Consider the following 21949-nt stretch of genomic DNA (forward strand, 5'->3'; position numbering starts at 1 on the left):
TGTCTCGTGAGTCCCGATGGGAGGCGGTGGGGCGCGCGAGAGTCGCGCACCTTCGCGTGTTAGTTCACGGTGCAGGAAGACGACGAACCTCGCGGGCAGGCGCAGCGGTCCTCCTTGGGCACGCCGCGGAGCGCCTGCTCGATGTGCATGCCTCAGCCAGCCTGATGGGGAACGAAGACGAAGCGAGAGGGATGAGTGTCACGCGGTGACAAATACGCGCAGACGACGGGGAAAAACGTGGTCGAGTCCGGATGCGCGCGGGTCAGGACGGGGGCGTCGGGAGGGACGACGGCGGGTCTCACTCACCCAGGTGGGCTTGCCGCACTTGCCGCACTCGGTCCTGTAGCACATGTTCGGTCTCCGGCTCCTGCGAAGTCTCAGTGTGAAGAAGGGCTCCGCGCACCAACGCACCGAGGCTTCAACATCCCTGTCCTCGCCGATCGATCCGAGCTGCGGGCCGTTGCAACGGCTTTTCCGAGACCCCGCCTCTGACACGCACACTTCGGCGCGCGCCGGGGGTCCGAGGGGAGGCCGCGGCGTATCGGCGCGGCGCTTCGCGTCCCTCGCGCACGGAGCCGCGATGTCCTGGCGGGATGCCCTCAAGACCGCGGCGTCGCCGCTCGCCGCTCGCGAACGCCCGCCGTCCGCCTCGGTCGTGGGCATCGGTCAACATCGACTCGACGGGACGGACGAGGCTCGCGGCGGGGGGCTCGCTCCGACGCGCGAGCCGGACCCGCGCGACGCGCTTAAGAACGCGTTCGCGCCGACGCAACCCACGACCCTCGAGCTCTGCGTCAACGTCTACAACCTCCACCGCGACTTCACCGCCAGGGCGCCGTTGCTGATGTGCGCCCTGCTCGTCGAGGTGCCGCCACCGACGCTTCCGTACAAGATGCCGGCCGCGTGGAAGCGCGCGCCGGAGAGGCACCGGTCGTGGCGCGTCGCGGGCAGCACCGAACCCACCCGCGCGGCGTGCAACGCGTCGTGCGTCCGCTTCGCCGTTCCCGTGGTCGTCGACAAGCTCATCGGCGGCCAGCGCACTTTGGAAAACAAAAAAGCCGTCATCGCCGTGTACCGCATCCCGGATGCAGACGAAGCCGACGACGCGCACATCGCCGCGGACGAGAACTTACCGCTCGACCAACGGCCAAAACTCACCCCCGAGAGACTCGACGAGTTCGAGTACCTCGGCGAGGCCAAGTTGCGGTGCAACGAGCTGGTTCGCGCGGTGCACGACGCGCAGAAGCTTCACGCCGACGACGCGGCGACGGCTCAAAAGAGAACGGAGCCGTCGACGTTGAACACCCGCGGCGACCGCGACTTCCCGGCGCGAGGCGAGCTGAGGAACGTCAAGCCACGCGCGTTGGTGAGGGACGACGGCGTCGCGCGATCCCCCGTGGGCAACGCGCGGGCGCAGTACGCGTTGGTAAAGTCGCCCCACCGGGACCCGTCGACGAACCCTCCCGTCCCGGGTGTACTCTCCGTTCGCGCTAAAAACCCCGACAACGACGCGTTCGACGGCGCCGCGATCGAGGTGCTGGCGTGCACGCCCGTGCACTGGCCTCGCCCGTCGCCCGCGGACGCCGGTCGGTACGTGGCGGACTTTGCGGTGCGATTCGAGCCCATCGCGCATCCGAGCGCCGCGGACTTGGAGCTCGTCTTTCTCCGGTTACTGCGGTGGGCCGGGGACGGGTACCAGCCCGTGTACGGAAGCTTGGTCACGTGCGCCGACATTCCGACGCCTCCGAAACTCGCCACCCCGGTTGACCGGGTAGGTACCGGCGCGACTCGCCGGTACGAGGTATCGATCCCGACGTTGCACGTCCCGGTCGCGTGCGTCAAGTCCGGGGGCGCCACCGACGAGGACGACGAAGGCGGGTTCGGCGACGGCGACGTTTTACCCGACGGATCCGTCTCGTGGCGAATCGAAATCGTCGCTCGAATGAAAACGGGCCACGACTTGCTCCTCGGTTGGGTCGACACCACCCCCGCGGAGCTGAACGACGCCGGGGACGTCGCCACCGTGAACACCCCGGCGGCGTTCGAGTGCGACCTGCACCGGGGCGAGAGCGATTACGAGGCTGCGCGGCTGAACGAAGCCGTCGGCGAGCGGCCGCCCACTCTGTTGGTGACGCGGTGGAAACTGCGTCCGGGTGCTAACCCGAGAGCGCTGCGCGCGCGGATCGACCGCGCCGTCAAGACGGCGCCGCCGCAGAAGCCGCAGAAGCCAGAGCCGGGGGGCGGGGCCGGGGACGAAAAGTCGGCACCCGGGGAGGTTGGGCGGGTGACGGTGCCGAAGGGCGCCAACCCGCTCGCGGATTTCGGCTTTGGACCCGCGGTGCCGAAAAAAGCGGAGGAGAAGAGGGCCAAGCCGGCGCCCGCGCCGGCGCCGGCCGTCGAGGACTCGGAATCGGACGATACCGACGGTTCCGGTCCGGGCGGTTCCGACGAGTCGTCTTCGTCGTCGTCGGACGACGAGAACAGAGACGAGGCCGCCAACGTCGTCGACGAACCAAACGCGAAGACCAAAACCAAAATCGCCAAAACCAAAATCGCCAAAACCAAAATCGCCAAAACCAAAACGGCGCGGCCGGCGTCGTCGTCCGCGGCTATGCCGTCCGCGTCGAAGAAGAAGACGAATTCGACGGCGCTGAGCGGTAAGCCTCGACCCGCGACGGCGACGGCGACGGTGTCCGGCCTGCGCGCCGCGCCCCCGAAGCCGAAGCTCCCGGACGAGGCCAAAGGGTTTCAAAGGACGAAGCCGACGCAGAGTCGGCGTCGCGAGTCGGAGTCGGCGGATGCGCTCGAGTCGGCGCCGGCGGTGACGCCGATGCAGGCGCTCCTGAACCGAACCCTCGGGGTCGTCGTCCCTTCCGGCGGCGACGGGGACGGCAAGAAGGGCGTCGTGTCGGGCGGCGGCGAGAAGGGCGCCGCGAGGGTGTTCCAGGCGGTCAAAGGCGTGGTGTTTCTGCGGAATAAAACGCCAATCGAGGAGGAGGAAGCGGAGGACGAGATGGATGAATTTTTCGACAGGAGTCGCGTCACGGTTCGCTCGACGAGGTCCAAGGCTGCGGCGGCGATCGCCGCGGCGGGCGAGACGGGCGGTGACGCGTCGCCGCGCGATGTGGAGAATCGTCAGGGAGCGCCCGCCCGGCCCGGGACGCCTCCCGAGGATCCGCGCGATTACGAACCCAACCCCGAACTCATCGCCGCCGCCGACGCCGCGGTGCGCGACGCGATGGCCGAGCGGCTGGGAGGTCTTCCCAAGGCGGAGCTCGTGGAGACGGCGATGCGCGTTCGCAAGGAGCTGCTCTCGAAGTGCAGAGGGGAGCTGCGCGCGCTGGAGCTGAGGCGCAAGAGGGAGGAGCGCGCGGCGGTGGGTGCGATGGGAGGTAGGTAATAGAAGCTAGAGCGCGAAGGTAGCACTAATAACAACGACAAACTGGCCGCTTTGCGGTCGGTTGCCGGCGTTGCCAAATAAGGGCCTTCAATTCCGCGGGGCCTCGTCATAGCCTCGGGAGCGCGGCCCGTCGACGCACGACGCCATGCCGACCTACTTCGAGAAGCTCGCCGCGGCCAAGCAGGCCATCGCGGCGAAGTCCAAGGAGTCCTACGCGCCGCCCCCGCGTCTCCACGTCGACGAGAACACCGGTCTCAACCGCCAGGGGCTCGATTACGTGGATCCGATAAACAAAACCAAGGGCTCCGTGGCGCTGCCCCCGTTCGCCAAGCCCGTGGTCGAGCGCGACGAGGCCACCGGGGAGTACTACGTCTCCGAGGACCGCGCTTACGATTCCACCGCGACGCAGGCGGCGCCCGAGCTCGCCACCAGGTTCCACCTCGAGCGCTTCCCAATCGACGAGCAGGGCCGCGAGGGCATGGGCCCCGCCCCGTTCGCTCGCGCAACCTTCGACGTCGTCGCCGAGCAGGACACGCAGTCGGCGCCGTACACCCACGTCGACCACGCGCAGTACAAATCCGTCGTCTACGACGAGATCATCGACCCGTACCACTCGGAGAAGTCGCCGTTCAGGATAGAATCGCCGATGGCGCACGGACTGGAGAAGGACCCGTCCGCTCCTAAAGCCTTCGGCGCGTACACGTGGACGAGCCTGGACGCCGCGCATCCCGGCACCAACACCATGCGATTCGACGTCGACCCCAGCGGAGGTCCGCCAAAGATGGTCCTGCACCCCGGCCTGAAGCAGTGGTTCGGACGAATCTCCCACCTCAGGCCGAGGGGCGCGTCGGATCGAATGATGCTGGCGAAGCTGCAGGGCGGCGCCATCGCGCACCTCATCCGGGAGCTCGAGTCGCCGGGAAGCGGGCAGGCGATGAAGGCGGCGATCGACGGCGAGCTCGCCAGGTACATCAAGGAGGCGGCGGAGGGCGCGCAGAGGGAATCGGACCTTCGCGACAGGGTCGCGCAGCTGGAGGAGGAGTTGGCGAATGAGGTCGCGTTCAGAAAAGGGGTGGAGAAGGAACGAGAGGAGCAACGAGCGCTGTTCGAGGGCAAGAGCAAGGAGCTGCAGGATCTTCTCGCCATCGAGGACGTGGCGCAGGTGCTCAAGGAGATCGCGGAGGCGGAGGAGGCGGCGCGGCTGCAGGCGGAGGAGGAGGAACGGGAGAGGTTGGAGGAGGAGCAGTGGCAGCGGGAGGAAGCCGCGAGGAAGGAAGCCGAGGCGGCGGCGGCGGCGGCGGGCGGGACGGAAGACGCGGCGTGATAAAAGTAACGCCTTTGTGTAACGATCGATTCGATTTCTCTAGAGCTTCTAGAGCTTCTCGCACACCCTGAGTTTGGCGCTCCTGCTCCGCGCGTTGGCCCCCACCTCGTCGTCGTCGGCGACGACGGGCTTGCGCGTGACGAGCTTGACGATTTTCGGCGGCGCCTCGGGCTGCGGCTCCCACGCGGACAGCGGCCTGTCGCTCGCGGGCGCGATCCCGGCGAACGTGCGAAACGCCCGCTTCACGAGCTTATCCTCGAGCGAGTGGAAGGTGATGATCGCCAGACGCCCGCCCGGCGCGAGGGCGTCCACCGCCGCCGGGATTGCTTCCTCCACCACCGCCAACTCCTCGTTCACCGCGATGCGAATCCCCTGGAACGTTCGCGTCGCCGGGTGAATACCCCCGCTCCTGCCCTTCTTGACGCCCGGGATCCTGCCGAGGGCGTGCACCAGCTGTCGCGTGGTCTCGATGGGCGCGATCCCCCGCGCGTCGCAGATCCTTCGCGCCAACAGCCGCCAGTGCTTCTCCTCGCCGTAGTCGCGAATGACGCGAGCGATCTCCTCCTCGGGCCACTCGTTGACGACGTCCGCGGCGGACATCTTGGCGGACGGGCCCATGCGCATGTCCAACGGACCGTCGTTCATGAACGAGAACCCCCTCTCCGGAGTGTCCAGGTGCATCGAGCTCACGCCGAGGTCCATCAGTATCGCGTCGACGCCGCCATCGGCGAGTTGGAGCTCCGCCAGTCGCTCGCGCATGTGCCGAAAGTTGGACTGCACCGTGTGGATGCGCAGCTGCGGCGTCGGCGTCGGCGTCGGCGGCGGCGTCGGCGGCGGCGGTGCGGGGGGGGATTCGCCGTCGCGGCCGGAGGTGGAGGCGCGCGACTCGGTCGCGGCGGCCTCCAAACGGGGCCGGGCGATGGAGTGCGCGAGCGGGTCGACGTCGAAGCCGACGAACGTGCGAAGCTCGGGATGCGCGCGGATGATGGCGGACGCGTGACCGCCCGCGCCCATCGTGCCGTCCACGTAGCATCGCAAGGACCGGCCATCGAAGGCGTCGAGGACCTGGCGCATCAGCACGGGCACGTGCGGGGCGTCGCCGTCGTCCTCGCCCGCGCGGGCCTCGTTCGTCGCCGACGAGGTCGACGCGCCGGCGCGAAGCCTCCGGGCACGTCCGAGGCCTCGCGCGGCGGCGGCGGGTAGATTGGGGCGCGGAGGGCCGATGGCCCGAGCGCCGGTCCTCACCAGCCCCCCCGCGATGCCCAAGGTCGCCCCCGCCGCGGCCATCGTCGCGACTCCCGGCGTCGTCGTTCCTCTCGCACGTGCAGTCGCCCGCGCCCTTGTGCCGTGTGGTCGGCACGACACGACAACCTTGTTCGAGCCGATAACTCGCGGATTACGCACGAGGGGTGCCATTATGAGAGGGGGACCGCGGCCGCTGTTCGACGACATGCGACGAGGCAGACGCCCCGTGCGGGGGAAGCTCGGCGCATCGCTCGTCGGCGCCGCGCTCTGCCTCCTCTTCGGCTGGATCTACCTCTCCGGTAACGGGAGCGCGCGCGACGAAGGTCCGACGACGACGACGACGGGCACTCGACTCGATGGCGCCGTCCCGACGCGCGTCCCCACCGTCGCCGTCGCCGATCCGACCCCTGGCTCCTTCGCCGGCGCCGCCCGCGACGGGGCTGGGGCCCGACCCACGCGCGAACTGGACCTCTCCCGTCCGCACCATCGCGAGGCTGCCGCGCGCGAGGCGGCAAGCGACGCAATCGCGAAACACGCAGGCGACGATCGGCACGCGTTGTTCGAGAAGGGCGGCACGTTCACGCCGGGCGGTGACGCGCTCAAGGCGAAAGTCGCCGAGGCCAAGGCTCGGGGTGCGCCCGCTGTGAACCTGCGCCGGGGGCCCGCGAACGACATCGACCCGGCGGCCTACCCCGACGCTCGAGCACTCGCGACGCTCATGCACGATCTGGCGTTGCCGAGGGGCGAACTCGTCGCCGTCACCTTCGCGGATAGCAAATTCGCGGCGCTCACGGTGAACTGGGCGACGCACCTGCGCGACGCCGCGGTGCCCCACGTCGTGGGTGCCCTGGACAAGAACATGCTCCAGCTTTTAACTCGGCTGGGGGCACCCACGGCGGTGTACGACCTACCTTACGCCGACCTGGACGGGTCGAGTGCCCACGCGTCCAAATCGTGGAAGGCTTTCGCGCGACTGCGCATATCGCAGGTTAGCGCGCTGCTCCGAATGGGGTTCGACGTCTTGATGAGCGACGTGGACGTGGTCTGGACCAAGGACCCTCGGCCGTTCTTGCAGTGCGGCTACGACCATCCGTGGGCGGGAAAAGACGCGGGAAAAGACGCGGGGATAGGATTAGGCGCGGCTGGAGAAACGGGGGCCCACGCGTTGGAGAAATGGGAGAGGGACGCGGTGGAGATGGAGGGCGGCGAGTCCCCCGACGAGCAGGCCATGTTCCTGAGGAAGCACGGCCGGGGCGTGGACGACTGCATGGGCGTGAGCGCCGCGGACGTCATGGTATCCAGCGATAACCTTTCGCCGCTGTCGGACAGAAACGAAGGCGCCGCGTACGCCAGGGGCGGGATATTCAACACCGGCGTCGTGTTCCTCAAGCACACTAAAAACGCCAAGGCTTTCGCGGAGGCTTGGAACGATAACCTGAACCAGGACCAAGGCAGATTCGCGCCCCTGACGTCCGATCAGCAGGTGTTCAACGCGATGGTCCGTCGCGAGGGTCACTGGCCGGGTCTCGATTTAAAGGCGCTTCCCGACGGGTTTCCCGTCACGAGGGTGCTCGTCGGAAACGGTCTACCGAACGGCGAGGCGTTCAACTTGGGGGTTTTGCCGGTGGCGCTGTTCCAGCCCGGCCACGTGGCATTTCTGCAGAGGGTAAAAGAGGTTTTGCCCAACTTTAACGGCCCGTACGGCGTCCACGCCACGTACACGTTCGACGGCTCCACGTCGTCGGCGAAGAGGCTTCGTTTCGCCGAGGCGGGTTTGTGGGATCCCGCGGCGGACGACGCGCAAGTGGGCCTGGGGGGCGTCGAGGCGGACGACGCGACGTTTCACGCGGGGGGCGTGCCGCGAGTCTTGACCTGGGACCCCGCCGTGGCGACGAGAGGCATAGACGAGTCGGTTCCAAGCATAGGGTCGCACCTGGAAGCCGGAGGGAGGCAGCTCGAGCTCCTGCGCGACGCGATTGCGATGGCGCAGCTCACCAACCGCACGCTCGCGGTTCCTCGGTTCACGTGTTTCTGCGACAAGGTGTGGGGCGGGCACGACAACATCTTCAACTTCAACTGCCACTACCCGGGCAGCAAGGACAGCGGCCACATCCCGGGCCCGTGCCCGATGGACCATTTCGTGTCTCCCGCCAAGCTGCGCGAGAGCGGAGTGGCCTTCGTCGCCCTCGAGGAGCTGAGGAGGGCGCCGTACGAATTCGCCGGCGATGACTTTGGCGCGGTGCGCGTGGAGTTTAAGAAGGACGCGGGCGGCGGCGGGGGCGGGTCGGTCGCAAACGACGCGTCCGGCGCGACGCTTCCCGTCGGCGCAGATTCCGCCGTGGTCGTCGACGCCCTCGGTAAACTGCGCGACGTTCCTCTGCTGAAACTCACCGGCGAGATGCCGCGGTTCGCGGGATTCACCACGCAACGCGCGGCGAGGGAGTTCAACGCTCGCGTCACGAACGTCGCGATGAAGTCGGCGCCGGAGTGGTGCAGCGAGTGCCACCCGCAGGGATGCCGCGAGCTCATCCCGGCGGATGTCGTGACGAGCGGCAGGCTGAAGCCGGTGCGCAACGTGCACGATCAGTTTTGCGCCGATTTTAAGCAGCCGGAGCCGCTTCGAACGGTGGGTAAGGAGTCGTTCCTGGCGATGGCGGGAGCCTTGGTGGACTCCGCCACGATGACCGAGGACGACGGTCTTTGAACACGGAGACGGCGGCGACGATGTATCATGGTAGATTGAACTCGGCCGTCTCTCCGTCTATTTTTTATTCACGTCTCGAACACCGTCATCGCACGCTGCACGCGACGTACTGGCGCGTCGTCGATTCAACCAACTCAATCCATCGTCGATCGACGCGCCCCGACCCGAAACTCGTCAGCATGCGTCGGCATGCGTCAATCGTCCTTGGCTCCTCCCCGCTCCCGCTCCTCCACCGCGCGCTTGACCCTTCGGTCGACGTCGCTCCGCAGACCCGGCCGGTATCCGCACGCGAACATCACCTCCATCCACACGAACAGCGGCGCGAGCACCAGGCTCTGCGCCAAACTGTCCAGCAGCGCGGGCCGCCTCTTCTCGAACACGGCATGCCCCGGGTGGATCTGCGCGTACCACGCGAGCAGATGCAACGCCAGCGCCCATCGCCACGCCGCGTCCCACCCCACCGCGCTCTCGAACCACGACGCGCTCAGCCACATCGGCAGGCCGCACATCACGAACCATGAGGTTCCCGCGATTGGCTCCAGGGCGACGTAGTACGCGGAGTACGCGATGAGCGCGAGCGCGCCGAGGTTCGGGACCGCGGCGGACGCGAGGAATCGCGGCACCCCGATGGCTCTGAACGCGCCCGCGAGCGACACACCCTCCGCCGCTTCCGGCACGTACCCCGCCATCCACACCAGGGCGCTCCATATGATGCACGGGACGAAGACCAGGTGGATCGCCTTGTTCACGGGATGCCTGTGGTAGGCGCCATAGAAGCTCAGCTGGTCCAGCAGGTCGAAGTTCAGTCCGAGTACCATGTCGGAGTTTTCTGCAGATGCAACGGTTCGCTGCTGAACGCGGTTGGCGCGGGGTATCCGATGGAAAGCGTCGGTGCAGCAGAAACGCTCCCGCGAGGTTCCTGGACTCCGGTTGGTCGGCGGGCCCTGCTCGCGCCGCGCGATCCTCCTGTGAACCAGGTTGAAGGCCTCTGCGTGGGCCAACCGTCGTCTCAGCCGATAACCAACGGATACTGTCAGTCAGTCGCGCCAGCAGTTCGGATGTTGCCAAACTCTGATCGGATCTTACTGATTTTCATACGATGTAATGCGCTGGTTTAGCAAATAGCACGTCGGCAGGAACCGATATTGATAGTGTTTGCATGTGAAAGAAAATTCCTAACTAAGGTTAGCTTTACTAAGGTTCAGAATCCAAAGCGGATTTGCTGAGTCATGATGACGCACGGAACCGAAAAATATCTGCAGAAAAAGAACGCTTTTTCTCCGGAAATCGTTCGCGCGATCGTCACAATCGCCCGCACCTTCGAGTGTGTACCCGAACCCCCAACCACAAACCTTCCAACGTGAGTCCTCCACACACCCTCCCGAGCCGTTCCGCGCCCATCATCGCGCCTCTCTCGCTCCCTCGCGCGCTGCTCGTGATTCCGTTACGTAACTTTTTTCAACGCCATCCGATTGTCATCGTTCCATCTAAAATTGCATCCCCCGACCGGCCTCCCCGCAGGCCCTTACAACCATGGGATTCCCTCCTATCTTCGGCGGCGCCAAGGATCAGGGCGCTACATTCCCCAAGCCCAAGGATGAGCGCCTCGACCCCGCCATCCTGCCCAACACCGACGGCTATTTCGGCGAATACGGAGGCGCCTTCCTCCCCCCGCCGCTCGTCCCGATAATCGACGAGATCAAAGCCAAGTACAATGAGCTCAAGGAGGACCCTTCGTTCTGGGCCGAGCTCAGGCTCCTCGAGAAGCACTTCACCGGCAGGCCGTCCCCCATCCTCCACTGCGAGAGGCTCAGCGAGAAGATCGGCGGCGCGCAGATTTACCTCAAGCGCGAAGACCTCAACCACACCGGCGCGCACAAGATCAACCACTGCCTCGGCGAGGCGCTGCTCGCGAAGAAGATGGGCAAGAAGAAGCTCATCGCGGAGACGGGCGCGGGCCAGCACGGCGTCGCGCTCGCCACCGCCGCGGCGCTCGTCGGCCTCGAGTGCGACATCTACATGGGCGAGGTCGACATGGCCAAGGAGCGACCCAACGTCGTGCGCATGAAGATCCTGGGCGCCAACGTCATCCCCGCCTCGCACGGGCTCAAGACCCTGAAGGAGGCGGTGGACGCCGCGTTCGGCGCGTACATGGAGGACCCGGTCACCCAGTTCTACGCCATCGGATCCGTCGTCGGTCCGCACCCGTTCCCGGCGATGGTCCGCGATTTCCAGTCCGTCGTGGGCCGCGAGGCCAAGGAGCAGTTCAAGGAGCTCACCGGCGGCAAGCTCCCGGATAACCTCGTGGCGTGCGTCGGCGGCGGCTGCAACGCCATCGGCCTCTTCACCGCGTTCCTCGGAGACGAGAAGGTCAAGATGTTCGGCGTGGAACCCTCCGGCACGGACCTCAAGACGGTGGGCAAGCACGCGGCAACGCTCACCCTCGGCACCCCCGGCGTCATCCACGGGTTCAAGTGCGTCCTCCTCCAGGACGAAGGGGGCGAGCCCGCCGCGGTGAACACCTGCGCGTCCGGTCTGGACTACCCTGGCGTGGGTCCCCAGCACTGCTACCTCAAAGACATCGGCAGGGTCAAGTACGAGACGGCGACGGACGTCGAGTGCGTCGACGCGTTCATGTCACTCGCGAGGGACCAGGGCATTATCCCCGCGTTGGAGTCGTCTCACGCGGTTGCGTACGCCATCAAGCTCGCCAAGACGCTGCCCAAGACGGAGACCATCCTGGTGAACCTCTCCGGCCGCGGCGACAAGGACGTGGACTACGTCGTGGAGAACTTCGGCGCCAAGTACGGCGTGAGCGTGCCCAAGTACGAGATGCCCAAGGCTGAGGCTGCGCTCTCCGCCGCGTGATTGCCGACTTTATGAATCGGCCGAACGCGACGCGTCGACGCCGACGCCGACGCGCGGTGAGTCACCGCCCGGTGAGTCACCACCGCCCGCGCGACTGTAACAGCCCCGTGCCGCCGTATGTAGATTATTCGAACCCACGGCGGGTCCGCCTCCTCCTTTTATTATCAGATGTAATACCGACGAGAGACGAGATTATTATTATCAACTGACCCACCGAGTGGCTCGGCCAGCGCAAAGCGCTGGCCGCCGCCCAACCGAAGAAACCCCCCCCTCCATCCCCCTCACGCCCTGCTCGCGTACAGGTTCCACAGCGTGCTGCCCTCCAGGTCGTCTGGCTGTTCCGCGACGATCCTTTTCTCGTCGAACTTGCCGACGTCGCGCAAGAGTCTCCTGCACTCCTCGAGCTCCTTCGTCCCCCCCGCGCTGTCGTGCACCTCCATCGCCACCTGTCGCACCATCGCCCAGTGCTCGGGACGTACCCCTTTGAGCACCGCGAGCTCCGAACGCTCCACGTCGACTTTGAGTAAGTCGATCTCGTCGAGCTCGTGCGAGTCGACGACGTCGGACACCGTCACCAGCGGACACTCGAACTCGTATTTGTTCCCGAGCATAAACTTGAGCACGGCGCCCAGCATAAACTGGAAGACGGCGCGCGCGACGTGTCGCACGGGCGTGAGGATGGCGTCCACGAGTCCGCCCCACCAGGACGAACCAACACCCGAACCCGAACCCGAACCCGAACCCCCGTCCCCGTCCCGCGTCTCCTCGGTGAGGGAGAGGAGCCAGCCGCCGAACGCGGCGAGCGGGTTTCCCCTCGCGAGTTTGGTCCCCGCCACCGCATCCGCCTCGGCGTTCTGGAAACTTCCGCTCGACGACTCGGCCGCCTTGGCGCCCCCGCGACGCCCGCCTGTTCGATGACCCAGCGCGTGCTCCACGAACTTCCGGACGTTCGCGGAAGTTTCCAGATCATCCGGAACCATCGTCGACCACCCCGCGGCTCTCGGATAAAACGTAAACTTGCCCGAGTGTTGACGCCCGTCGCCGACGCCGCAGTTGTACGCCCACACCGCCCCGGCCTGGTTCCCGCAGCTCATCACCCCGCCCGTCGATCGGAACCCGTCGATGTCGTTCTCCAGGAAGACGCAGTCGCCGCCGTCGCTATCGGATCCTCCGGAGGACGTTCCGGATGCGTCTGGATCCCACCACGCGTTCGCGTCTGGGTAATCGCGCGACGGCAGCTGTCGGCCGAAGACGTCGCCGAAGTCCGCGTCGTCCATGGAGTTGTTCCCGCGGTTGCCGATCGCCACGGAGGCTGGGGTCCGCGTCACGATCGCCTCGGGTTCGCACGAGCCGTCGGTTCGCTCGGGCGACAGGTTCTCGCACAAGTTCCGAACCATGGCTCTGTACACGGACGGGATCGGTTCGAGGGTGAAGACCTTGCCGCAGACGCACCGTTTCGCGGCGTACATGGCGAACAGGCCGATGTTACCGCCGACGTCGATCACGGTGCTCCCCGAGCCGAGCGTTATCCCGTTGCGCACGTAGCAGTGCTCCTCGAATATCTCGCCGTAGAGGAATTGGACGTCCGGCGGGGAGATGTAGTGGACGGTCATCCCGTTGGGTAGGTCCGCGGTCTTGTTCAGGCGGTGGAGCTTGACGCGCTTCCGCGGCGGGGGTCTGTCAGCCACCGAGGGCGGCGGAGGGGTGCCGGAGAGCTGGTCCGTGGCGGTGGACTCGGGCGGGGCGGGACCGCGAGGATGGCGCGGACTGCCGCGACTGCCCCGATTGTCGCCCGGGTTTCGGCGCGCGAACCGGTCGAACGCGCGTGAACCGGTCGAACGCGCGCGATCGGCGCCGGCGACGCGGAGACGGATCGGCGCCGGCGACGCGGACGCGCCCGCGAGTGCGGCGATGCGCGTCATCTGTTCGGCCCGCCTGTGGTAGGACGCGTCGAATGACTGAGGGCTGACTCGGCGCGAACACCCTTTTTCCTGTCAGGTCCACGTGTTTTGTCGGCTCGATCCGAGATAACCAACCGCACTTTGGGTTCGAAGGCCGTGGAGTTCGAACAGCCTGGATGCCGTCCGCCGTGATGGCGACGTCCATCGCCACGCGCGGTGCGGTACCCGGCCCTTCCCGCGGTCTCGGTGCCGCGACGCGTCGCATCGCGTACCGCAGAAGTCGAAGTCGCTTCGGCACCCTTCGTCTTCGTGCGGAAAAAGATGATGACGACGCGGCGCCCTCGCAGGGACCCGAGGACGACCCGCGCTCCCCCGCCAACCTCATGCGACGCGCCATGTCCATGCGCGCCAAAATTATCAAGGTCAAGCTCGCGTCTCTGGGCGTGAGCTCAAAGGATCTGTTCGAAAAGGAGGAGCTCGCGAGGGCTCTGGCGAACGCTTGGGGCGAGAAACTCAAGGGAACCGTGACGTTGCCCCTGCGACAGCTCGTCGGGATGCCGGGAAACCCCCGAGCCGGGTACGTCGTCGTCACCCTGGACGTCGGCGAGGCCGGGTTCGTCGATTTCCTCATCGACAGCGGCGCCACCACCGCGCTCATCTCGCCGCAGCTGAGGGAGATGCTCGGCGCGTCGGCAATCGACGGCGCGCCCATCCGAGGGTTGGGCGCCGGGGGAGAGACGGTGCGGCAGAAGGTGACGATCGCCGGCGCGAGCGTGGGCGCGTTGGAGCTCGGCGCGCTCGACGCCGTCGTCACCGACCTCGCCGCGTCGGGCCTGCCCTCCGTCGTCGGCGGGATGCTCGGGCTGGATTTCCTATCGCGGTTCGAGCTGGAACTCGACTTTGCGGACAAGGCGATGCGTTTTCACCCGATCGGGTCGGTCGCGACGGGCGCGCTCGACGTGGACTCCCTCGTGCATATTCCCCTGGCGCGGCATCCCACCGGACTCAGGACGGTGTCGTGCAGGCTGAACGGCTGCGAGCGTTTTCCGGGGATCTTGGACATGGGTTCGTTCTTCTCGGTGTGCAACTGGATGGCCGCCGCGCGCGCCGGCGTAGGGCCGGATAACCCCGTCGTCAAGAACGCCGCCATGACGGCCGTGGGCGTGGACGGCCGCCCGATGGCCATGTCCACGGCGCCCTTCGACCTGGAGGTGTGCGGGGACGGAACTGATGAGGGGGGACAAGGATTGCGGAGCGAGTACAAGGGCGAGTGCTGCGTTGGGGACCTGCCCGCGTTTGCGTCCCTCGGCGCCACGGCGAGTCCGTTCATGACGGTGGGTCTGGACGTGCTGGGACGGGGCCGGAGCGTGCTGAGCGTGGGCGCGGACGCGGTGTACCTGACGCCCGGTGACGCTCCGGGTGGGATGTGGGATTCGGAGGGACCGATCATCCAGTGACGTTTCGTCGGTTTATCATAAAAATATATTCGTGTGATTATTGCGAACTCGCGGGTCACTGTCGACGTCGTGGCGGAGTGCTCATGGCTGCCGACTCCGGGGCACCGGGCGACGCCCCCGGCGCGGGTTCATCGTCGTCGTCATTCATCGGCGGCGTCGAGATCAAGACCCGGCTGGGCACCGACGTCTCCACCGGCGGGGGAGGTCGATCGGGCCACGACAAGCTCCTCGATCTGAGAGCCGAGAGGCACGCGGACGCGGCGCGCGCGGACCCGACCGACTTCGACGCGCACTACTCCTGGGCGCTGGTGCTGCAGGAGCAGGCGGAGCGCGCGGAGCAGAGCGGGATGGACCCGAACCGCCGGGACGCGATATTGATCGACGCGTGCGCCAAGTACGCCAAGGCTCGCGACCTCCGCGCTAACTCCATCTCCACGCTGTACAACTGGGGCATCGCTCTTGGCGACCGCGCGAGGCTCAAGGGGGACGCGGGCGACGCGGCGGAGGCGAGGGCGATGTGGAGACAGGCGTGCGAGAAGTACCGAGCCGCGGTGGAGTGCGACGCGTCGCGGACGCAGAGCACGCAGGCGCTGAACAACTGGGGGCTCGCGCTCCAGCAGATGGCGACGCTGGAGCGAGATCCGGGGGTGCGCGAGCGTCGACTCCTGGCGGCGGTCGGGCGGTTTCGGGAGGCCATACGGCGGGATCCGGGGTTCCATCGCGCGGTGTACAACCTCGGGACGATCATGTACGCGCTGTCGGAGCGCGCGCGGGGGCACGGGGGACGGGACCCGCGAGGAGGGAGGTCCGAACACGCGTCCAACGGAGGAGCGTCGAATGTTCACCCGGAGGATTCAAATCAGCCGGCGCCCCTCGGATCCGAGTCCGCGCCGACGAGCGCGGACGAGCTCCAGACCGCCGCCGCGATGTACATATGCTGCGCGCAAGCGTCCGGCGCGAGGCCCGTGTACGCATCGTCCCTCAGGCTCGTCAGGCACACCCTACCGCTCCCGGCGCTCCTCGCCGGGACGCTCACCACCGCGCCACCCGCGCTCGGCGTCGCCACCGCGCACAGCTGGCGGCGCCGGTGGTTCGTGCTGGACCACGAGGCGCTCTGGACGGGGGAGTCGTGGCCGGCGGACGTGGGCGCCGCGAGCGGCGGCGGCGGCGGCGGCGATGGCGGAGCGGGCGGCGTTGGGGACGCGTTCGGGGCGGTCGGCGCGTGGAATCATTCCTCGACGTCGCCGCGGTGGGGCGGCGACGCCATCGACCCGACGGACGACCGCGACGAACGGAGGGAGGAGAGGCGCGCGCGTCGAAGGCGTCGCGCCGCGGCGGCGGACGAAACCCTCGTCGCGCGCGATGGACCGTGGGGGGTTCACGTCAAGACGTCCGACGTCGCGTCCGCGCAGCCGTGCGCGGAGTCGTCGCTGCCTCCCGGGTTCGCGTTTAGGGTGGGCATGGCGGATGGCTCGTCGCATTACTTCGTGTGCGACGACGCGCCGGCGCGGGAGCGATGGGTCGACGCGCTGACGCTGGTGCGGCACGTGGCGGCGCGGGGAAGAGGGGAGGCGCTGCGTTTAGAGCTCGTGAGCGACGCCACCGTGGCGCCGCAGCTCAGGAACAAGGGGCAAGGTAAGGCGCGGTGAGTGCGAAGAGTTGGTGCGACAGTTTTGTAGCCGCAGAAAAGTGCGTGCTCGGATTTCTCCAATGATGCTTGCGTCGATTCTTGCCGCTTCGCCACTCGAAGAGCCCAGGGTCAAATAACCCGTGTGTCACCGTTCTCGTCAACGGTATCGGTCTCGCGCCAATAATCGCGTTATCAAAAAAGTGACCGACATTGAGAATTCGTACCGAGATGTGCCATCATGATGGATAGATTCTCACGGGGCACACCCGCGAAATGACAGCCATTGAAGAGGGAAACGGAGAGACGGTATCGTGACAAATGCACCTTGTAATGGCAAATACGATCAGCCCGGAAACACGTCGGGAGCACACGGACATGCAGGAATTTCATTTGTGGCTTTCGTGGCTCGAGCTTTCGCGCTTTTCACCTTTTGGACCGTCCGGGCGGAAGAGGCAGACCCGCGGCACGAGCGGTCGGCGACGAGCGACCGGGCAGCGAGACGCCGACTCGGGACCGTTCGGAGGGTTTCTAAATCGAGACCGTCGCGCGCGACCTCGCGGCAGACGCGCGAACGTCGTGGGGACGCGCTTTCCGGTTGCGCATCTTGGCACACGGCAACCGAGTGAATCATCGGGTGAGAGATTTTGAGCTCAGTTGGCCAACGCCGGGAACGCTCGCGCCCGTCTGCGATCGCGCGCGACCCGGAAGGGTTCGCGTGGATTCGATCGACGCGCGTGACGCGCGTGACGTTCGTCCGTTCATCCGCCGAGTCTGACCGTCGCGTCACCCTCCGCTCCCGCGCCCACCGCAGGTACCGAGAACCCGAACCACATCATTCCCACACGTGGTTCGTGAAGGGGGGGTCGTGACTATGGCGGACCCCTTCAAGAGCGACTCGGGTAAGCGCCGCTCGGCGCTCACCTCCGCGTTCGAGGAGCTCGCGCTGCACACGGCCGCCTTGAACGATGAGGTGCGCCCGAACTCGACCACTCGACCCGGGCGGGGCTCGGCAAACCCACCCCCCGACCGGGACAATCCATCCCCGCGGATCGAAAGACGAGAAAATCCGTCGTCCGATCGCGCGAGATCCCGAACCGTCCGGAACGACCTTTCGATCCCCACCGGCCCCGGCTGACCTCGCGCGCCTTACCTTCCATCCCCCCCGCCCCGCGTCGCGAAACAGGACGGGTTCAGCGCGCACGTCACCTACGACGCCGTGGGGAACGTGCGAGTCACCGAGAATGAGCAGACGCTCGATCCGCCGGTTGGATCCTCCCTCGGTCGACCGACCCCGCTCCGCGGCCGCGCGTTCAACGTCCCAGACGACGACGACGCGGAGGCGCGGAGCTACGGGCGGCAGCACGGGAGCAGCCAGGGGCTAAACATGCTCGCCGCGTCGGCGAGGGCGGAGGAGGCTATCCCTCCTGGGGGGAGCGCGGATTCGACTTTGGTGTATTCGACGACGAACGAAGACCCGGCGACTCCGAAGGTTGGCACCCCGGAGAGCGTCGCGTGGAGCGCGTACCTCGCCCGCGGCGGCGGTGACGTGTCCCCGACGAGGGTGAAGGAGGGCGGGTTTCGGTTCTCGGGGGATGGCGGACGCCCGACGGAGAGCGTGCTCGCTCAATCGAGGGGCGCCACGCAGTCCACGGAGAGCGTCAAGATGGCGTACTCGTGGAACCCCGGCACCGTGCTCGGCGGCGGCGGGAGCGAGAAACCCAGCGTCTTCGCCACGTCTCGCAGGGTGCCCATCGCGGATCGCGGGGAGTCGATGCACGGGACGTCGGGCGAGCTCGCGCGCGCGCTCGCGAAGGTTGTGGTGGTGCACCCGCCCCACGAGGAGGAGGACGAGTGCTGCGAGATGACCGCGGGGCGGACGCAGCGAGGGTCGTTCTCGTCGCTGCTGCTCCTCGAGGCGCAGGAGTTGTTCGACACGATGGAGACGTTGGGGGACTCGCCCGAGGACGAGGTGATCGAAAGCGCCAACCGCGTCGCCGTCGCCGCCGCCAACTGACTCGACTGCTTCGATACCAGACTGCCCGGGAATTTTTTCGCTCCGATTCTTTCTTTGCGCAGCGCGGCGGCAGACGCAAAGCCACGTGTCACCGCGCGCGCGTGTACCAACACAATTGTTTGATTCGATTATCACGTTGTACAGAGACGACGAACGAGACGATCTCGACGAAAGTTTTTATATATTATGAGAGGATTAATTCGGCGAGCTTCGCCGAATGACATCAACGAGACTCACTCACTCGCGAATCACTTCGCCGCGAGCGCTTCCATCTGCGACATGCGACTCCTGACCGACGCGAGCTGCTCCTCCAGTTCCGCGAGCTCCTTTTTGCTCTTCTCGACGACCGCCGCGGGCGCCTTCTCGACGAACTTGGGCGACTTGAGCCTTCCCGCGAGCCCGTCCACCTCCTTCTCCAGTTTACCCGCTTGCTTCCCGAGCCTCGCGAGCTCCTTCGCCGGGTCGACGATGCCGGACAGCGGAAGGTACACCTCGACGCCGTCGCTGACCACCGTCTGCACGAAGTCGCCCGGCGTCTCGACCGCGTCCGCGGGCGCGGCGGCGCACACCCGCGACGCCTCCGCGTCGAGCCTGGCGAGACCGCCGACCATCGCCAACTCCGCCGCCACCTCTTCCATTAGAGTAGCGTCGGAGATGACCACGAACGCGGGGATCCTCTTCGCGGGCTCCACCGCGTACTCCGCGCGTGCGTTGCGAATGGATCGCACGATGCCCTGCACCGTCTCGAACGCGCCGACCGCGCCGGCGTCCCTCTCGGCGTCCAGCCGCGGCCAGCTCTGGTTCATGATGGAATCTCCGCGGTGCGGCAGCGACCTCCACACCTCCTCGGTGACGTAAGGCACGAACGGGTGCAACACCCTCAGGGTGTTGTCCAAGACGTAGAGCGCGACGGCTTTGGTGGTCTTCGCGGCGGCCGGGTCGTCGCCGTACAGCCTGGACTTGGCTCCCTCGATGAACCAATCCGCGAAATCGTCGTAGAAGAACGAGTACGCCGCCCGGCCGGCTTCGCCAAAGTCGTACCTGTCGTGCGCCGACGTGACGTGGTCGACGACGGCGTGCAACCTGGACACGATCCACCGCTCCGCGAGGGGCAGGTCGGGTAGGGACGAGGGAACGGCCGCCGCCGCGTCGACGAGCTCGACGCGTTCGTCGTCCGACATGCCCTCGAGGGAGTAGAGGACAAACTTGCCGGAGTTCCAGATCTTGTTGGTGAAGTTGCGGTTGGACGCGAGGCGGTCCATGTTGAGGTTGAGGTCCTGGCCCGCGGCGGTGCCGGTGGCGAGGGTGAAGCGCAGGGCGTCGCACCCTTGCTCGTCGATGACGTTGAGCGGGTCGACCACGTTGCCGAGCGATTTGGACATTTTCCGGCCCTTCTCGTCCCTCACCAAGCCGTGCAGGAACACGGTGTGGAAGGGTAACTTCCCGGTCATGCCGTAGGACATCATCACCATGCGCGCGACCCAGAAGAAGAGGATGTCGTGCCCCGTTTCCATCACCTGCGTGGGGAAAAACTTGGCGAGGTCCGCGGCTTCCTCGTTGGGCCACCCGAGGGTGGAGAACGGCCAGAGACCGGAGGAGAACCAGGTGTCCAGCACGTCCTCCTCCTGGTACAGCACCACGTGCTCGCCGTGCGCAGCCTTGGCCTTCGCGGTCGCCTCCGCCTCGTTGCGCGCGACGACGTACGTCGGCGAGGAGCCCTTTCCCGTGCCGCTCCGGGCCGCGTCCAACGCCGCCTGGCTCTCGTGAACGTACCACACGGGGATCCTGTGCCCCCACCACAGCTGTCGCGAGATGCACCAGTCGCGGATGTCGGTCAGCCACCCCTTGTAGATCTTCTCGAAGCGCGACGGGACGATCGTGAGCTCCCCAGTCTCCACCGCCTGCAGCGCGGGCTTTGCCATCGTCTCCATCTTCACGAACCACTGCTCCGACACCAGAGGCTCGATAACCTCGCCGCCCCGCTGGCTCCTGGGCACGCGCGTCTGATACGGCTCGGACTTGATCGCGATCCCCTGCGATTCCATATCCGCCCAGAGCTTCGTTCGGCACTCGGCCCTGTCCAGTCCCTCGTAAGCTCCCGCGTTGCCGTTCATCGAGCCATCCTTGTTCATGATGTTAATCGTGGGCAACCCGACGCGTTGGCCAATCTCGTAGTCGTTCGGGTCGTGTCCCGGGGTGATCTTCAGCGCGCCGGTTCCGAACTCGATGTCCACGTAATCGTCGCCGATGATGGGAATCGTGCGGCCGTTCGAGAAGGGCACCACGCACCGCTTGCCGATGAACGACTTGAACCGGTCATCCGCCGGGTTCACCGCCACAGCTGTGTCGCCTAAGATGGTCTCCGGGCGGGTGGTGGCGACGGGCAGGTACGCGCCGTCCCCCTCGCCCCCTTCCACGGGGTACTTGAAGTAGTACAGCGTCCCGGGCTCGTCGGCGTACTCCACTTCGAGGTCGGAGACGGCGGTTTGCAGCTTGGGCGCCCAGTTGACCATGTACGTTCCCTTGTAGATGAGACCTCTGTCGTGAAGGGAGACGAAAGCCTCGAGCACAGCCTCGCTCAGGCCCTCGTCCAGGGTGAACCTCTCGCGGGACCAGTCGCACGACGCGCCCAAACGCCGGATCTGGTTACCGATGCGCCCGCCGTACTCCTTCTTCCACTCCCAGGTCCTTCGCTCAAACTCCTCTCGGCCGACGCCCTCGCGAGTGAGCCCATCCGCTTCGAGCGACCTCTCCACCACCAGCTGCGTCGCGATGCCGGCGTGGTCGGTGCCCGGGAGCCACAGCGTGGGACGGCCGCGCATGCGCGCGTTGCGCGCCATGATGTCCTGAAGCGTGACGAACATCGCGTGTCCCATGTGCAGCGCTCCGGTGACGTTGGGCGGAGGCATTGCGATCGTGAAGGGCTCGCCCGCGGCGGTATCGGACGGCTTGAAGTACCCGTTCTCCTCCCACATCTTGTACAGGCGCTCCTCGACGTCGCCCTGCTCGAAGTTCTTGGGGAGGTCCGCGTGGTTGGCGCCCGGGTGGACCTCGGACGCGACCGACGTCGCCATCGCTCGGCATCGCACGAACCGCGCGGATTGATGATGATTGCGGCGGTCCGGCTGCGCGCCGGGCGCGCGGAGGCTCCGGAAGTGGGGCGCGGGGCGGACGACGGACGCGACGGTCGGGGGCGTCGCGCGGGCGCCCGCGCGGACGACCGCGGTGGACGCGGAGCGCGCGAACCGCGCGCGGGTGAACGCCGCGGCGGTCGCGGCGGGTCTCAGCTGGGCGAGGACCGCCATGGACTCTATCCTCTGGAGCGTCGAGGGAAGTGATGAAGAGGGTGCCTTGCCCGGCAGCCCGGAGGTCGCTCTTCGCGCGTGTCGCGGGAGTGCGCGACGGA

General features: G+C 66.8%; 11 protein-coding genes across 11 annotated transcripts; 7 read left to right on the forward strand and 4 right to left on the reverse strand.

Annotated features, from left to right (window-relative positions):
• Positions 1-580: 580 nt before the first annotated feature.
• Positions 581-3403, forward strand: MICPUN_102006 (predicted protein; the record flags this gene model as incomplete). The annotated part of the gene is made up of 1 exon (XM_002507968.1): positions 581-3403. One exon carries the CDS (start codon positions 581-583, stop codon positions 3398-3400), a length of 2820 nt encoding a protein of 939 aa, XP_002508014.1. The 3' UTR covers positions 3401-3403.
• Positions 3404-3545: 142 nt separating this feature from the next.
• MICPUN_60904 (predicted protein) lies at positions 3546-4453 on the forward strand (the record flags this gene model as incomplete). Its single annotated transcript, XM_002507969.1, has 2 exons — positions 3546-4184; positions 4367-4453. 2 exons carry the CDS (start codon positions 3546-3548, stop codon positions 4451-4453), a joined length of 726 nt encoding a protein of 241 aa, XP_002508015.1.
• A 319-nt stretch (positions 4454-4772) lies between these two features.
• Positions 4773-6011, reverse strand: MICPUN_84414 (predicted protein; the record flags this gene model as incomplete). The annotated part of the gene is made up of 2 exons (XM_002508252.1): positions 4773-5519; positions 5667-6011. The coding sequence occupies 2 exons, from the start codon at positions 6009-6011 to the stop codon at positions 4773-4775; spliced, it is 1092 nt and encodes a 363-aa protein (XP_002508298.1).
• A 130-nt stretch (positions 6012-6141) lies between these two features.
• Positions 6142-8673, forward strand: MICPUN_60906 (glycosyltransferase family 77 protein; the record flags this gene model as incomplete). Its single annotated transcript, XM_002507970.1, has 1 exon — positions 6142-8673. The coding sequence occupies one exon, from the start codon at positions 6142-6144 to the stop codon at positions 8671-8673; it is 2532 nt and encodes an 843-aa protein (XP_002508016.1).
• Positions 8674-8689: 16 nt separating this feature from the next.
• MICPUN_108813 (predicted protein) lies at positions 8690-9631 on the reverse strand. Its single transcript, XM_002508253.1, has one exon. The coding sequence runs from the start codon at positions 9489-9491 to the stop codon at positions 8868-8870; it is 624 nt and encodes a 207-aa protein (XP_002508299.1). The 5' UTR covers positions 9492-9631; the 3' UTR covers positions 8690-8867.
• Positions 9632-10206: 575 nt separating this feature from the next.
• MICPUN_53147 (predicted protein) lies at positions 10207-11541 on the forward strand (the record flags this gene model as incomplete). Its single annotated transcript, XM_002507971.1, has 1 exon — positions 10207-11541. The coding sequence occupies one exon, from the start codon at positions 10207-10209 to the stop codon at positions 11539-11541; it is 1335 nt and encodes a 444-aa protein (XP_002508017.1).
• Positions 11542-11714: 173 nt separating this feature from the next.
• MICPUN_108814 (predicted protein) lies at positions 11715-12945 on the reverse strand. Its single transcript, XM_002508254.1, has one exon. It carries the CDS (start codon positions 12936-12938, stop codon positions 11823-11825), a length of 1116 nt encoding a protein of 371 aa, XP_002508300.1. The 5' UTR covers positions 12939-12945; the 3' UTR covers positions 11715-11822.
• A 673-nt stretch (positions 12946-13618) lies between these two features.
• MICPUN_53149 (predicted protein) lies at positions 13619-14899 on the forward strand (the record flags this gene model as incomplete). The annotated part of the gene is made up of 1 exon (XM_002507972.1): positions 13619-14899. The coding sequence occupies one exon, from the start codon at positions 13619-13621 to the stop codon at positions 14897-14899; it is 1281 nt and encodes a 426-aa protein (XP_002508018.1).
• An 83-nt stretch (positions 14900-14982) lies between these two features.
• Positions 14983-16548, forward strand: MICPUN_112718 (ph-domain-containing protein; the record flags this gene model as incomplete). Its single annotated transcript, XM_002507973.1, has 1 exon — positions 14983-16548. The coding sequence occupies one exon, from the start codon at positions 14983-14985 to the stop codon at positions 16546-16548; it is 1566 nt and encodes a 521-aa protein (XP_002508019.1).
• An 852-nt stretch (positions 16549-17400) lies between these two features.
• Positions 17401-18768, forward strand: MICPUN_113347 (hypothetical protein; the record flags this gene model as incomplete). Its single annotated transcript, XM_002507974.1, has 3 exons — positions 17401-17499; positions 17713-17934; positions 18157-18768. The coding sequence occupies 3 exons, from the start codon at positions 17401-17403 to the stop codon at positions 18541-18543; spliced, it is 708 nt and encodes a 235-aa protein (XP_002508020.1). The 3' UTR covers positions 18544-18768.
• Positions 18769-18791: 23 nt separating this feature from the next.
• On the reverse strand, positions 18792-21617 carry MICPUN_84188 (predicted protein; the record flags this gene model as incomplete). Its single annotated transcript, XM_002508255.1, has 1 exon — positions 18792-21617. The coding sequence occupies one exon, from the start codon at positions 21615-21617 to the stop codon at positions 18792-18794; it is 2826 nt and encodes a 941-aa protein (XP_002508301.1).
• Between the last annotated feature and the right edge of the window lie 332 nt (positions 21618-21949).

The sequence above is a fragment of the Micromonas commoda genome, chromosome 8 (assembly GCF_000090985.2).
Source record: "Micromonas commoda chromosome 8, complete sequence".
NCBI classification, from domain to species: Eukaryota; Viridiplantae; Chlorophyta; class Mamiellophyceae; order Mamiellales; family Mamiellaceae; genus Micromonas; species Micromonas commoda.

Coding starts and splice junctions, on each gene's coding strand:
- MICPUN_108813 (XM_002508253.1), bottom strand. CDS start 9,491: ATGGTACTCGGACTGAACTTCGACCTGCTGGACCAGCTGAGCTTCTAT.
- MICPUN_108814 (XM_002508254.1), bottom strand. CDS start 12,938: ATGGTTCGGAACTTGTGCGAGAACCTGTCGCCCGAGCGAACCGACGGC.